This window comes from Nannospalax galili, unplaced genomic scaffold (assembly GCF_000622305.1).
Source record: "Nannospalax galili isolate Female #2095 unplaced genomic scaffold, S.galili_v1.0 scaffold144, whole genome shotgun sequence".
NCBI classification, from domain to species: domain Eukaryota; kingdom Metazoa; phylum Chordata; class Mammalia; order Rodentia; family Spalacidae; genus Nannospalax; species Nannospalax galili.
This window is the reverse complement of record NW_008353267.1, coordinates 217,173-233,427: the sequence shown is the minus strand read 5'-3', so window position 1 is coordinate 233,427 and position 16,255 is coordinate 217,173. Positions and strand designations below refer to the sequence as shown.

General features: G+C 44.2%; 1 protein-coding gene across 5 annotated transcripts in view; it reads left to right on the top strand.

Annotated features, from left to right (window-relative positions):
- Nucleotides 1-16,255, top strand: part of Syne2 (spectrin repeat containing nuclear envelope protein 2) — a 367,778-nt gene that overhangs the window by 266,833 nt on the left and 84,690 nt on the right. For all 5 annotated transcript variants that reach the window (XM_017802560.2, XM_029554761.1, XM_029554764.1 and 2 more), the window contains 8 exons: nt 4,838-4,969; nt 6,702-6,854; nt 6,947-7,156; nt 9,129-9,230; nt 11,101-11,220; nt 11,365-11,565; nt 13,305-13,478; nt 15,015-15,146. In XM_017802560.2, coding sequence (XP_017658049.1) covers nt 4,838-4,969; nt 6,702-6,854; nt 6,947-7,156; nt 9,129-9,230; nt 11,101-11,220; nt 11,365-11,565; nt 13,305-13,478; nt 15,015-15,146 — 1,224 coding nt within the window. The remainder of the gene's footprint in view (nt 1-4,837; nt 4,970-6,701; nt 6,855-6,946; nt 7,157-9,128; nt 9,231-11,100; nt 11,221-11,364; nt 11,566-13,304; nt 13,479-15,014; nt 15,147-16,255) is intronic.

Sequence of the window (16,255 nt, the reverse complement as noted above, 5' to 3'; positions counted from 1 at the left end):
AGAAGTATTCTTCAAACTTTCAAAGCAAGTCAGGCCGCACCCCCAGTAACTTCGGGCCTTTAGGTCCCCACATTTCCCCCTTTTATTTTTATTTTAAGGCTGGACTGACTTTATTTCACGGGTTACCCATCTCATAGATGGCTCCCTGAGGAGAGATGGCTATCTCCTTCCTCTAATCTTAAGCATTTTTGCCTGTCTTAGGTTGTGTCACCTCTGACCAAGCCTTGCCCGTCACTGGATCATGCACCTGGCTATGTGTATGTCCTGTCTTAGGAGTACTTGTCATGGGACATCTTACCTGTCCTTGACTAAAAATGTGTCATGATTAAGGGCAGCCGCATGGGTAATGCCAGCCTGTGACAGTCTTAGTCTCTGCCTAACTCAGACAAGTGTGGGCAACCGAAGGGGGTATATTCCTGGGAGTCTGTAGTGGCAGTTCCAAGGGTCCTCTGTCACTGAATTATCTGGTAAAGACATTTAAAGATAAGCATTATCAAGAGAAACAAAGCAAGTCATGGCGTAGGACAAGTTGAAATACTTCTGAGACCATGTAACTTTTAGCCAATTAGCCAGTTGTCTGAAAGGCAAAGAGGCTGACTGGCAATGAAGCCAAGGAACTGGGTCCTTCACCTAAGATGGATATAAATAGAGGAATTTTATCTCATGAACTACTGTCCATGGACCGTCATGCTTGTCAGTCGGATCCTGGCCTACCCACTTAAGGTTTTTCACAGGCACCCATATGGGGTTTGAATCTCCTATAGAGGAGACACACCCAAAGCCTCAACCCATGGTTAGCAATGGATCTGGGCCTTTCCATTGCCCCGTAATGGGGTCCTTCCATCTTACCCGTACCTCAGGTCTCTGCTCCTGTCATCCCCAATGCTTCTGAAACCGGGATTCCAACTGATTTTTTTGAAAATTAAGAACATTAATAGTGAATAAGGCCATACCCAATTGTTGGTGGGGGTTCATTCCCCCTTTTTGTTTTTGTAATTGAATTTTTAGGTTTTGATGGTCACGTTCTACAATGGCTTGACCTTGGGGATTGTAGGGAATTCCTGTATTGTGTTGAATTCCCCAAAGTGAAAAGAAATCTTGTAAATTTTTATTCACAAAACATGGTCCATTATCAGTTTTAATTCTTTGGGGCAGTCCCAATGTAGCAAAGCACTGGAGAAAATGAGACTGAGCATGTTTAGACTTCTCTCCTGTATGAGCGGTAGCCCAACAGGCATGTGAGAATGTGTCTGTGGACACAAAAATATACTTAAGCTTCCCAAAAGGAGCACAGTGTGCGACATCCGTTTGCCACAAGGAACCAGGCCCGAGTACCCTGGGGCTCACCCCTGGCTGTTGCAGAGGCAATACCTGTACACAATAAGCCATCTTGTCTGCCTCTGCATTGCCTTGGGATAAAACCCCAGGCAATCCTTGGTGCCCCCTAAGATGCTGTAAGAAAATAGAGGCTTCTCTCTCCTTAAGGAGCTTACGACTCTGAATACTGTCAGAAAACAATGGCCATGAGTTCCTTGAATTGAGCTGCTCTTTGGTTTCTCCACATCTGCCCCAGTCAGTGAAAAAAATTGTAGGCGTTTACTAAGGGCTCGCAGTGCCAGTCACCGGCTGGGGGGCAGTCTCCTGCCCAGCTTTCGCGCGGGCCCCTGACATGCGCACACATTAGTTCAAGGCGGTAGGGTGGGTGGCTTTCGCTGCTGACCCTGTACATTCGGCTCCACCCCGCCCTTTGGAAAAATGCATCAATGGGTCCTGTTTACATGGGTCCCAAGAGGCTCTGAAGCTCGCCAGGGCACGCCCCCTTGGGCCGCTTGTTACTTTGGCCGCTTTTGGTTTCACTTCTGTTGCACTTCTGCATTCTCCCTCAAATTCTTCCCATGATTCCCATGTATCCCCAGTAAAAACATTAGCCCCAAGTATCCAGGGAGCTAAATGAATCGCCTCTGCCCAAACCTTTTGAGCTACTGGATCTGACAGGTCCAATCTCCTGCTTTTAAGCATATCTCGCAGCGCTTTAAGCACCTCCGGGTCATCAGACTTAAAAGTTGCATTACCCATCTTTCCAGGTTTTGCTTACTCTCAACTTCCTGATTGTCCCCAATCCGTTTTTCTTCTTTCTTCTTTTCACCTTCCTTCGAGTGCCACGCTGGGTGCCAGTTGCCAGGGGTTCGAACCAGCGACCCCCGGGCAGTGATGATTGGGGCTGAGTAAGCACGCCATTCGCCAGCCCAGAAACCACCCCCAATATCAGGAACACTCAGGCGCAACGGGGAGCCTAGTCAAGCAGGGACTCATTTATTGCAGGTGTTACAGAGCTTATAAAGGCACCTGGAAATCCCCCCTCCCCCCGAGGGTGTATCTTAAGGATGGTCACGCGCTGATCATGCACTCCTCAGCAGTGCGGAAGTATTCTTCAAACTTTCAAAGCAAGTCAGGCCGCCCCCCAGTAACTTCCTCTCGGACCTATGCAAGGTGGGGCCTTCAGGTTCCCACAGTGTACTCATACACATAACAGTAATAAATAAAATATTTTAAAACTATAGAGTGATGTGTACATGTCATTCATTCATCAAAAGATGTGGTAGAACCTACTATGTGCCAGCCTTTGCCTCTGGGACCTGTCAGCAGTATTCTCTCCAGCACACATCACCACTGTTATTGCAGGTTTTGATCAGGCTGGGGTAGAGTGTCAGCCCTTGCTGGAGGGGACAGGTGAGTGGCATAGCACTGCTATTGATAGCAGCCAGGCTTCAGCAGTCAGCCATGTATCTAGACAGTCTAGGCAAAGGTGACCAATGATTTCCAACTCTCCAGTTTGGAGGGAATCTCTTTCCTGCCAGGAAGCTTATTTGACCATTCAGAACTGAATTAACCTCATAGGTAGGACTTTATCTTGGTTTTTCCATGTTAATCCCACTGTAAAATATATATGTAAGTATCTTTTAAAGAGTGGAATGCTAATTCACAGTTCTTTCTTTCTCTCAAAGAGTCTTCTACCACCCTAACCTGGTTTTTAAATATAAAGTTCATATTAACTTTGAGAATTTCATTCATACATACAACATATTTTGATCATATTTACCCTAACTCTTCTCATCTCCACCCCTACCTCTTCCCAACTTCTTGTCCTCTTTTTGTCTTTTTTGTTTGTTTTGATTTAGTTTGGTTTGATTCCAGTTTGTGATACTCATACACTCATTGGTGTGTAGCCATCCACTGGAGCATGGTCGACCTTCCAGGGACCACACCTTTAAAGAAAGCTCCACTCTCCCTGTCCCAGCAGCCATCAACTGTCAATAACTCCTCAGCCGGGAGTGGGGCTCCAGTTTGTGAGTCCTTCCCCCATGTTGGAATATTTCCTGGCTTAATCTTGTGTAGGTCTTGTGTAGGCAACCACAGCTGCTCTGAGTTTAGGAGAGCAGCGGTCCTGTCACATCCAGAAGACACTTTCATCGGGTTCTCCCCTGACCTCTTGCTCTTAGACTCTTTCTACCCCCTTCCAAGATGGTCCCTGAGCCTTGTGGGGAGGGGGTATGGTATAGATGTCCTGTTGTGACTGAGCACTCCTTCAACACCTACCTATTTGCTGCACTTTGACTAGTTGTGAGTTTCTACTTTTTTTTTAAATTTTTACAAAAACGTTATTGAGAATTTCATACATGCATATAAGGTGTTTTGATCAAATCCATGCCCACTTCCTCCCCTCCAACATCCCCCCCTCTGAAGAGGTAACCCTAAAATCTTTTAAGGATTAGATACAAGCTCCCAAATATTTTTGACATTTTTGGCCTTTGGAACAGAGTATGTTGCTAAGAGGCCCAAGGACATTTTGACTTTTAGCCAAGAAACTGGCTACATTTTGGGGGGCCTTTTTACCCTAACTGCCTGACCAATTCCTACCTCCTATTCTTATCACGCCATCCTCTGAAGGGGTTACCCAAATTGTCAATAGGGAATAGGGATGCTGACCGCTCTGGCTTCTTCCATGCTGAACAGGGACGCAGGGTGAGGCATGCCGTCCATGGCACAAAGACACTTCTCTGATGAGATCTGAGAGCTGCACTAATCTATGGGTATAGATATGAACTTAGAGGCCAGTTCAATACTATGTCGATTTAGCAAAATAGGAATAGCCGGTTCACCCCTGGGGCCCGTGAGTTCCCCAGTCATCTAACATGTTTTTGATTATGTATGTTTCAATTTGAGAAATTTATTCTGAATCATTCTTCCTTTTAAACTATGACTTATTTTCAACGTTTATTTGTGTTTTCAATAACAAATCGAATGCAAATCTGGCCCTCATTGTGATTTTTGTATCTCCCTCTAAGAGTTTTCTATACCAGGAGCCAGTAAGCGAACTAGCACATAAATACTAAATGGACTGGGTTAAAAAAATAGCTAACTCTGTGACATGACTGTCTCTCCTATTAAACTGAAAGGTTAAGGCTGAGGATATAGCTCAGTGGTAGAGCACTTGCCTAGCATGCAGAAGACCCTGAGATCAGTCCTTAGAACTGCCAAAAAAATAAAGAATAAAATTTTGAATTAATTATGCATATAAATATCTGCATACATACATAGTGTTTTTGCTGTGTGTGGAGTGGTTCCCCCTCATTCTGATATCTAAATGGATCATCAGGTGTTTAACTTGTTATGTTTCAAAGTGGTCTAAAATAATTTTCTTTTAAATTAGTGACAAGATTTAAACACTTACTGAGGCAGGTAACAGCAGACTTGATGCAGAAGTGCTTTTTGCTGTTTGCAACGGCGTCAGCAGCGTCTCAAGCTATCACTGATTAGGTTTCTCTTTCTCAAATAGGTTGCCACAAATATGAGTATTCTACCCAGTGTGACTGTATATAACTTCAGATACCCTACGACTGAAGAACTGCAAGCTTACACCATGCAACTTGAAGATCTGCGCCAGGAAGCACATCATCTTCAGACACAGGTAGGAATTGCATGCCGCATGTTTTCCTCATTGCAGTAACATTAAGAAATGAAAGGCAGGTAGGACAGCCCCGCTGTGCTTTGGTCATAATTTTCTTCACTGAGGAATGGAGTAAGTCCTAGAATTACAAATGGGATTTGTTTTGTTTGCCAACCCTGGTTGTTTGTGTGGTGCTGGGGATTGAACCCAAAACATTGTGGGTAAGTACCCACCCCACTGAACTACTTCCCTGTGCCAGCTCTGGTGAATTTTGTAGTGGCTACCTAGAGCACTGTATGCAAAGGCTTCTGAATCTGCATGTAGGATCACCTGGAGGAAAATGGCAATTGATTAGTGCTATCTGCTTGGTGCCCCAGGATGCGACTGGCAGGGACAGTGTTACAACCTTAAGTGTGCTTATGCTGAATGATGTGTCGGGTGCTGTTAGGTATCCACCAGAGACAGCAGTAGAAATCAGAGCCCAAATGGTGTTTATTGGAAGTGGACTAGTAACTTAGGGGCCATGGCATACTCCAAAATACTTTAGTTAGGAATTCAAGGCAGTTCCTACAGTTTATGCTAAAATGAATCTGTGGCTCTCCAACTCACCAGAATACAGTGGCTCAGCCCCAGGGGCGTCCTTGGGGATATACCTATTAAAGTGCCTCAGTTTTCAGTCAGCCTGTGACTGACACACCTAACTGTTCCTTCCCATCACCTACCTCTATCTTTCTGATACTTTACCTCCTCTTCCTAACTAACCCCTCAAGCCTCTCCTTTTAACTTTCCTTCTCTTGGCTATACTTGATTTCATTAACCCACTTTCTTCTACATAAAAATGTGGGAGAACTGGGTGAGGTAGCTCGTACCTTTATCCCAGCATTCAAGAGGCAGGAGGACTGCAGATTCAAAACCAGCCTGAGCCACATAACAAGGCCCTGTCTCAAAAATGTAGAGACAGGAAACTGTGGGAAGAGGGTTGAATGGTGACATTTACCTGGGCCACAGCTTTACCTGGATGACCCTGCTAAAGAAGACCTTCATAAAAAGACCATATTGTTTAATCCCAGCACTCAGGAGGCAGAGGCAGGCGGATCTCTGTGACTTCGAGGCCAGCCTGGTCTACATAGCGAGTTCCAGGCCAGCTGGGGCTACAGGGAGACCCTGTCTCAAACAGACCAAGAAAATCTTGTAATTCCTTCCCTCCTTCCCTTTCTTTCTTCCTGGTCTTGAGCTAGGGTTTCCCTGTACCTGTCCCCCTGTACCACCACACCTGGCTGATTCCCCTTCTAACTCCATTCAGTAGTCAAACAGTTACCCAATATTCTTTTTGTTGTTGTTGTGTTGTGCTTGTTTTGAGACAATGTCTCCTTGTAATCCCAGCTGGTATAGAGCTCACTATATAGACCAGGCTGGCCTCAATCTCACAGAGATCCACCTGCCTCTACCTCCTGAGTGCTGAGACTAAAAGGCGTGCATGCACCACCACGCCCAGCTTGCCTAATATTCTTAAACTTGTTTTCCTCATTTTTTAAAAAAAAAATTGTTTTATTTATTCTACAGTCTAATTCACAGAATAAACTAGTTCACCAATTAGTAGAACACTATTTAATCCTTCATCTGGCAATTACTAGTTGAAACAATTTATTATCTAAATAAAAAGTAAAATATAAGGTACACACTTTAATGGAAATGAGAGGGAAATGGAGGTTTAGAAAGACGAGGGGTTGTAATAATGTTTTCCTTGATTTAGGAGCACATGACAGAAGAAACATGTAACAATTTGGATACAAAATTATTCGAACTCTTTCTGAGCCTCAGTCAGTGCCTGAGCAGCATGGAGTTGCTGCTGCAGAGGCCCCGGCTCCTCAGAGAGGATGCGTCTGGCCAGCAGGTGTTCTTTGAGGTAGGGTTCACCTCTTGCCCGTGTGCCTGTCTTCTGCAGCTGCCAGACATGCCAGAGTTCATTCCTTCTCCTCCTTTCCCTCTACCTTGCAGAAACTGGCTCTCGAGTTGAAGAAACTTTATTTAGCACTGGGTGACAAGACGGATGATCTTTTGAAAGCTGTGACTTGGCTTGACAAGAGCCCCACGTTGCTACCTGAATGTTTCCAGGCCCTCCAAGTCAGCCTGGAGCACAGCCAGGCTAAAGCTGCCTGGAAAAGTTCTTCTCTGAGGGCAGGCCTTGACCACAGTCGCAGTTACCAGGTACGACTCTGAGCACACGGCTGACTGTAGCAGTGACCCCCAGTTCCAGCAGTTTTTATAGGAATTGCTCAGGGAGACAGGGAGGCCTCCCTGTACGCTCAGTGGGGAGACTGAATAAAAGCAAGGCCCCTTCCAAAAGTGTGGGTGTTAAGATGATCTAACATGTTTCTTGTATTACATCTGCTACTCAGTGATTGTCATAGAGAGGGTTTTTTATTTAACGTTCTAGGCCAGAGGAATCTGTTCATTGCTTTGAGTAGAGGAATGAGAATCTCTGTGTTTCAGGCAGATTCGTCTGGTCAGGGATTTGGTGGATTGTTAAATACAAAGTCTTGAAGCAAAGAGAATATTTAGAAAACTGTTAAGATTATATAATGAAAAAGATACGAAACAAAACGCTACTTATGAAGGAGTCTGGTCCATAAAAATCAAACCTGAGTGCTGAGGAGATGACTTAGTGGGCAAAAGTGCATGCTGTTCCCGCAAGAGGACCTAAGTTCAAATCCCCAGCACCCACATAAAAGCCAGGCATTGTTTCCCATGCCTGTTACCTCAGTATTGGGGAGCAGAGACAGGTGGATTCTGGGAGTTTGCTGGCCATCCAGCCTAATCAAAACAGTGAGCTTCTTCAGTGAGAGACCCTGACTCAAATAATTAATAATAATAATAATAATAATAATGTACAGAGTGATGGAATAAGACAACCAGTGTTCCACCAGGCATGTGGTGCATCCCTTTAGTCCTAGCATTCAGGAGGCAGATGCTGACAGATCTGAGTGAGTCCAGCCTGGTCTATATAGTGCATTCCAGACTAGCCAGGGGTACATGGTAAGGTCCTAGCTTGCCGGTGCCAGCCGGCCAAGACGGACAGTACCTGAAAGGGGGAGTGAGGATTGAAAGAAAAAACAAGAGACAGAGAAAAGATACCTGGGAGGACTGTCAGTAGAGACTGCAGCCCCAGTTTATTTTAGCTCAGCCTTTTTATACAGTAGAACATCAGAGATAGCCAGGGTTTGCTTAACTCAATTAATTTCCACAGCTGTTTTTTCCCACCTGTATCTGAGGGTCAAGGAGAGGTCAAATACTTGTGAACTACACATTCCGCCTGACTTGGCAGATTAGGTACTGGTGTGCAAAACACAAACTAACCAAGCAAGCCTGCCACAGCTCAATGTACATAATGGATTAATAGCTCCCAACACTAGCTCAAAAAAAAAAAAAAAAACAAGACAAAGCAAAAAACACTCAGTTTCTTCTCTGGCCTCTGCATGTGGGTACACAGGTCTGTATACTCGAACACACACAAATCCAAACCAGCTTCTACACACTTGAACGAACACACACACACACACATACACGCACACACACGCACACACACGTGTACCCACATCCAAACCAGCTTCTAGAATCCAAGTAAAACCGACATAAGGGGAGCCCATGTTAGCACCTGGTGGTGTAATTAACTAAATCCAGAACAAATGGCTCCTGCTTTCTTACACAGGGGAATCCAAGAAATAAAAGAGAGTAGGGAGCCAGCCAACTGAAGGAGACACAGTAATCTATTGTGACGTAAAGACCTCATTGATATCCCGAATTGAAACACCAAAGAGAAAAATGAGAGGCAGTTACAGAAGCCTGAACCTGTCTGGGTAATTGATCATATGGAAGGATTAGCACTGGTCCCGAGGGGAGAGGATTGTAGTATTTTTAGCAAGAGAGAGCGTTTATGCTTTATAGCTAACACCTGAAGCACGGATGAAATAACATGATATTTGCCTCAAAATCATTCAAAGGGCAGTTGGGTATAGCTGAAATCTGGGGGAGAGGGAAAGGAAAAGGGAAAAAAGTCAGCTGTGGGTCAAAGATGGAATGTGTGGGTGCTTCAGAAACTGTCAACTAAATATTAAAAGGGAATGAGGGTCTAAATGAGATTGCTTAGTTTCCCACATGAACTTTTTTTTTTTAAATACAGAATGAAATAAAGCAATTATATGATCAACTCATTAAGAAGAAGACAGCTTTACAACAGTCTTTGAATGAAATCAGTGGGCAGAGCATTGGTGAACAGCTTCAGGTAATCATTCAAAGTAATTCAGATGAATGTGACCTTAGACCAGTCTTAGGCATCAGCTGTGCAGCCAAGCCATGTCCCTTTGTGAGACATGGCAAAGCTTAAGTAAATCAGTAAGATGAGAGCTGTTGATACTGACCTTCAGACATGTTGCTCAGGTAATACTTCCTGAGGCACAATGTCTTCAACAAGAGTTCATTTCTACACATCAATAGGCAAAAAGTTCGGTGCACCCATGGTTGGTAAAGGTGTTGGAAAATGAGGCCCTCACCTCCTCCATTGAAGCTCTAATTAATTAGTCTACCTTCTAGGGACCTTTTGATTAATGTGAGGATTTTAAGCGTAAGTACTCTTCCATTCAGCATCAATTAGAGTTCATTTATTGAGTGAATATTGAGAAGCTTCTATATTCAGTTACCACTCAAAGATCTGGACTTGTGTTCTTCCTGAAGAGGTAAAATAAGAGACCGGGGAACATGGCTCCATTGGTAGAGTGCTTGGCTGGCATGCACAAAGCCCCAGGCTTGAGCCCCAGTACCATATAAACCAGGCCTGATGGCATATACCTGTAATCCTTGCACTTAGGAGGTGGAGGTAGGAGGATCAGAAATTCAAGGTCATCCTCAGCAATATAGAGTTCAAAGCCAGCCTGGGCCTCATGAGACCTTGTGGGTGGGTAGATAGATGGATGAATGGATGGATGGGAGGTTGGGTGGATGGATGGATGGATGAATGGACAGACAGAGAAGGATAATTGTATAAAAATAAATATATTGACAGGGTAATTACGTGAAGATAAATATATTATTGTAGCTGTTCAAAGATGGATATCTCGGTTTGTTTCTCCATTGCTATGACAAAACACTCTGATCAAAACCAACCTGGGGAAGAAAGGGTTTATTTGACGTAAAAGCACAGTCCATCATCAAGGGAAGCCAGTGCAAGAACTTGGGGCAGGAACCTGGAGCACAGACCATGGATGAATGCTGCTTCCTGGCTTGCTCCCCTGGCCTGTGATCAGCGTGCTTTCTTATTCAACTTGGGATTACCTGCCCAGTGGTGGGACTGCCCACAGTGGGCTGCCCCCCCAGTCACTCAACAAATGCCCCAAGACGTGGCTACAGGCCAGTCCAATAGAGGCAGTTCTTCAATTGAGTGTCCCTCTACCCAGTTGTGTCAAGTTGACAACTAAAGCCATCCAGTGCAATGGACCTGGCAGCACTGCTGGCCTTAAAAGCTATAAATAGCCCCAAAGCCCACTGAATTAAATAGAGTTGCCTGTACCCTTATAATGGCATACTATACCTCTGTTTTAAAAGATCCAGGGGGGCTGGGGTTATAGCTCAGTGGTGGGGTACTTGCCTAGCATGCCTAATGCCCTGGGTCCAATCCCAAGCACCGCGGAGATGAATGAGTAAATGTTCTTGCTTTTTCTTCCCTTTGGCTTTTGTGGGGGTGTTTTGAGAAGTCTTCTGCCCAGGCTGACCGCACACTCACAGCAAATCCTCCTGCCTTAGCCTCCCAAATGCCAGGATTGCAGGTATGGGCCACCACACCCGATAGTTTTTTTAAGTCGTTGTGTGGTGATTTGAAGAGGTACAGAGGAGCTGATAGAGAAGGAGTGGACTGCTGAGTCGCCAGCCTGTGAACTCCTGGGTACACATAACCTCCCTGCATGTGCTTAGACCACATGAGGAATGAACTGGCAGCTCTGACACTTCCAGGGAGGCTGACACGGACAGCTGCAAAACTTTCTCTTTTTTTCCTTAGTTCCTGAGCTTTGATTGCATTTCCATGTTTGCTTCTGTTTTAATGGCTTTGTGTGCTTCCTGACATATTGAGGGTTTTCTCTTTCATATGGTCTCTTGCTTAGAAAGGAGATGCATACGCGATGGAGTTGCAGAATGCTGAGGGCCACGTGGCCAAACTCAGAGACGAAGGGGAGAGGCTTCACTTCCCTCATGTCTTACTCCAGGATGTTTACAAGTTAGAGGTATGCTTGGGCAGAAAGCATTCATACACCATTATGGGCATAAGGGATGGCATTTGGGTCTTCCACCATGAGTTTAAGTGTGTTGTTTGATTTATTTTTCTGCTTGGTTGAAAATGCTTGTGCACACCTGCTCTTCCTTTTCAGGATGTACTTGACAGTATGTGGGGAATCCTGAGAGCCAGGTACTTGGAACTCAGTGGCCCGTTCCTCACTGAGAGCCAGCAGGATGCCTTATTGCAAGGCATGGTGGAGCTAGTCAGTATTGGAAAAGAGAAGCTTGCTCCCGGCCCCTTACAGCATGCCAAGAGTAAAGTCGCTTTAGAGGCTCAAATACGCGATCACAAGGTAAGATACATAGTTTCTTGGGTTAGATCCTCTTTCATGGACTGACATCTCCAGGTTTTCCTGAGTTTGAATAGATGTTATCTACTTCCTTCCTTGATAAATATGAATCATTCTTCTTTTCAATATATTGCTGCTAGGCTTATTGTGTGGCTAGAACCCAAGAGCCTCCAGAAACAGGGTTGTGAATGAAAACATTTAGGAACAGATCTTTAAACAAATCAACAATTAAAATTAATATTCATTCTCTGAGAGCATTTAATAGGAGAAATCAATTTAGAGAGGTTAGGAAAAGAGTTCCTGAGAGCTGGGATCAAAAAGAAGATAGTACAATACTGTGATAAATTCTTCCATTTTTCATTCATTTCATCATACGAAGTTCTCTTGATCACCAACTAAAGATGTATATAGTCTAAGTGCTGATAACAAAAAATGTTTAAGGCTTACGAGGCTCACAGTCTCATAAAAGACCTTTGATAACTATACCTTTAAGAAATTTTGAAAATTTAACTATCGTAAATGGGACAGGGGAAAAGACAAATGTCTTCACGTGGGTGCCCACCCTTTTGACATTGTGATACAATGTTGTCATCTGCAAAGTTCATGCTCTAGAACCACACAATAGTCACACACAAACACACACACACACACGCGCACAGAAAAATATGTTTTAAGTTTAGGATTTTGTACTGGGCTGCATTTGTAACTATCTTCAGCCACATGCAGCCCATGGGTCACAGATTGGGCATGCCAGTGTGTGCCAGGCCCTTTGACGCTTTTACAAACCCTTTGTGTAGAAGTAGGGGAAGTGATTCATGTAATAAGAGGGTCCCTCCAAATAACTACAGGAGGCAGCTGTGAAGCAGAGCCTCCATCCTTAAGGATGCTTGAAGTCCAAGTGTGGTGGACTAGGATCCCAGTCAGCCCCACTAGTGAATTCCCTTCACTTGGCAGTTTTGTTATGCAGCAGTAAAGTAGAAGACAGGGAGCTGGTCTGCTGCCTGTGGGCTGCTCGGGGTCACACACTGCGGTATCATTTGAAGACAGACGGTCTCCAAATTCATCAGCCTTCCTCTAACATTCTAAAAATCAAAACAATTGCTTTAGAAAGATCTAGGTAGAAATTGAAATAGACAATAATGACTTCTGCTTAAAATAGAGAATTTTGTGGAAATATTACTTAAGGATAATATTTTTTTATAATTTGTTAAAATTCCATTCATTTTTCAAAGACCAAGAGAGTCATTTACTTATACATTTGACCCTATTCTGACCTCCTAGGAATAGGGATTTAAAAACAAAGTTAAAATAGGCTTGGTGGCACAGGCCTATCATCCTCTGTACTTGAAAGGCTAAAACAGGAGGATCACAAGTTCAAGATTTGACCTGGTAATTTAGCAAGACTGTCTGAAAATAAGAAGTAAAAAGAGGGTTGGGAATATATCTCAGTAGTAGAGCCCTTGCCTAGCATGTGTCGGGCCTCAGTACTGGACGCAGGGTGAGGGAAAACCTAAATTGAAAGTTCAAATAACTTTTATAATTTTGTAATTCAAAAATAAATATTTCCAGGTGTTGTGGCATGTACCTTTAATCCAAGCACTTGGGAAGCAGAGGCAGGCAGATCTCTGTGACATCGAGGCCAGCCTGGTCTACATAGCAAGTTTCAGGCCAGCTGGGGGCTACAGGGAGACCTTGTCTCAAAAAAAAAATAATAAATATTAATAATCTTTTCTGTGTTACAGGGATTTTTCCAGAAACTTGTTGCTGACATGTTGTTGATCCAAACATACTCAGCAAAAATGTTTCCTTCATCATTACAAAAGAGAGAGAGATTTTGGGCAGAACAGGTAGCAGAAGTGAAGTCCCTGGAAGAAAAGGCCTGTCTGCATGGCACGCAGCTGCAGAGCTTGTTACAGGTATTCGCCTCTATGAACTCTGTCCTCAGCAGGACTTCCTGATTTCCTCTACCCTTGGCCTCCAGGCATAGAAAGCAGGTGCATTGTGAAGATGCACTTAGTAAATGGGAACACACCGTGAGAAGGTGGACCGGGGCTAGCTATGGCTCCTCCCAGCAGGCAGTGTCAGCTGGGACTTGTGATACCTAAATCTGAGTCAGTGGCCCCTTTCTCCTTTGTGGGTTTGTGTGTAAATGGACGGCATTGGCAGCATCTCTCAATCACATGAGATTATTTGGGTGAAGCAGTTTGTGGTTCATCGTGTAGACCCCTTTAAGAGTTATTGGACTCGGGTGTCCTGTTGCAAAGATATGTTCATGACAGTCCTGTCTCAATTCAAGCGTTCCCCTCTAACTTACTAAACCCTTCACAGCCATATTCATGCATAAAGGAAATTTTTTAAAGGATGGAAATACTCAACTTGCTAATGTTATAAATGTATTATTTTATGCTGACACTATTTTTCTGCCTACGGTGTCTGATATTTTTATAATATGGTAATTTTAAAAAGGCTTCATGGAGTAGGCGTGGTGGTGCACATCTTTAATCCAGGCACTCAGGAAGCAGAGGCAGGTAGATCTCTGAGTTCCAGGCCAGCCTGGTCTACATAGTGAGACCTTGAAGAGAGGGGGAGAGAGAGAGGGAGAGGAAAAGGGAGAGGTGGGGGGATAGAGGGGAGGGATAGAGAGAAGCAGGCTTCATGGACCCAATGAGTGTCATGTAAGACAGGTGACTGCTATTAGAATATTTGAATAGACAAGATAATTATTAAGGTGGTAATTTTTCTAAGAGACAGTGCTTAGTGTCAGTAAGTTAGTTGTTTAGTTGTAGGAACTGTAGCCAGTGGGCTTCAAGGTAACACTTAGGGTAAAGGGATAATCTCGTGCGTGTGTGTGTGTGTGTGTGTGTGTGTGTATGTGTGTGTACACCAGCCCATGCCCACTGCCACCACCCATGAGCTCAGGTTGGCCTTCAGGGAGAGTGATAGAATAACTTTCACTAGGTTTGGGATTGTGTCATGGGCCAGGAACAGCCTGATAGCAACTTCTGCTGCCAAAGGTTTTCAAAGCTAGTGCTTTGCTTTTCCAAATCGAAAAGAGCTCTCTTACATTGTGAGGTATTTACAGTGGTGCTTAGAGCATCACTTTAGCTCAGTTGTGCTGTTCTCTTAATCCTATTACCCAGTTTCAAATGCCAGCACAAAACACTATGGCTGGTCAGGAGGTATATCTCAGGGGCACAGCATTTAACCCGGATGTGTGACCCTGGTTTTGATCCCAGCTCTGCAAACAAGCAAACTACTAATGCCAATGGGATTTTTAAAAAACCTCTTCCAAAGCAATGGGAGTATTTCCCACTAGATGTGGAGCTCTTCCTGGTGTCCTGTAACCTTCTCGGTGTACCTGGTGTCTGTTTCGGTTTCTTCTGGTCTTGCTGTTCATTTTTGTCTTCACGATCATCACTGTCTGGAACTGATTCCTGTTGTTGACCCTCTAGAAATGGGAAGAATTTGATGAAAACTACGCTTCTCTTGAGAAGGACCTGGAAGTTCTCGTGTCTTCGTTGCCCTCTGTGAGTTTGGTGGAAGAGACAGAGGAGAGATTGCTGGAAAGGATTTCCCTTTACCAGGTATTCACCTGTTAACTTACCAGAGGCCTGGTCTACCATGCCTTGTGTGGTGTGCTGACTGAAGCTGCTTGATTTGAATCAAAACTCAACATCTATTGCATCCCTCACTCATGAGTATATTCAGGACTGTGGATTTGACAGTGAGCGCTTCAGCAGAGCCCTGTGTCTGGATTGGGGTTGAAGACCTTGATTTGGTCCTGGATCTATCAGTTATCAGCCTGAAGCCTTCTTGCCTGTAGATGCCAGTTTCTTTTGTTATTCTTTGAAAATTTCATAAATGTATACAATGCATATTAATCATTTCCACCCCTCCTCCTTCCCTCCAATTCTCCCCCTCCCCCACCAATATATCTCCCTTCCACCTTCATGTTCTCCTTTTACAAAACAACTCTCCCTCCCTCAGAAGCCATCAACTTGCCAATATCTCCTCAGTTAGGGTAGAGCCATAGGAGCCCCTCCCAACTCCATGCTGAAATTTTAAAAAAATAGTTTTTAGCTGGGCGTGGTGGCACATGTCTTTAGTCCCAGCACTTGGGAGGCACAGGTAGGTGGATCTCTGTGAGTTCAAGGCCAGCCTGGTCTCCATAGTCAATCCAGGCCAGCCGTGGCTACAGGGAGACCCTGTCTCAAAAAAACCAAAAAAAAAAATTTTTTTTATTGATTGATTTTGAGACATGGTCTTATTATATAGCTCTGACTAGCCTAGAACTATGTAGACCAGGCTGGCTACATAGGCAGAGAGATCGACCTGCCTCTGTCTTCTGAGTGCCAAGATTAAAGGTGAGCACTATTTTTATTTTTAATTATATATGTATATATTTACATATAATTTATTTTAATTATACACACACACACACACGTGGGGCGGGGGACTGTGCAAGTGAGCACAGTGTCTGAAGAAGCCAGAAGAAAGCATCACATTCCTGGAGCTGGAGTTATGGGCTGCTGTTAGCCAACTGATGTGGGTGTTGAGAAGGGAACTCTGGTCTTCTGTTAGAACAGTAAGCTCTCTTAACCACTGAGCCATCACTCCAGCCCCATGCTGACATTTTTAACTAACTGAACCTTATGCAGGTCTTATGCAGGTAACCATGGCTGCTGTGAATTCA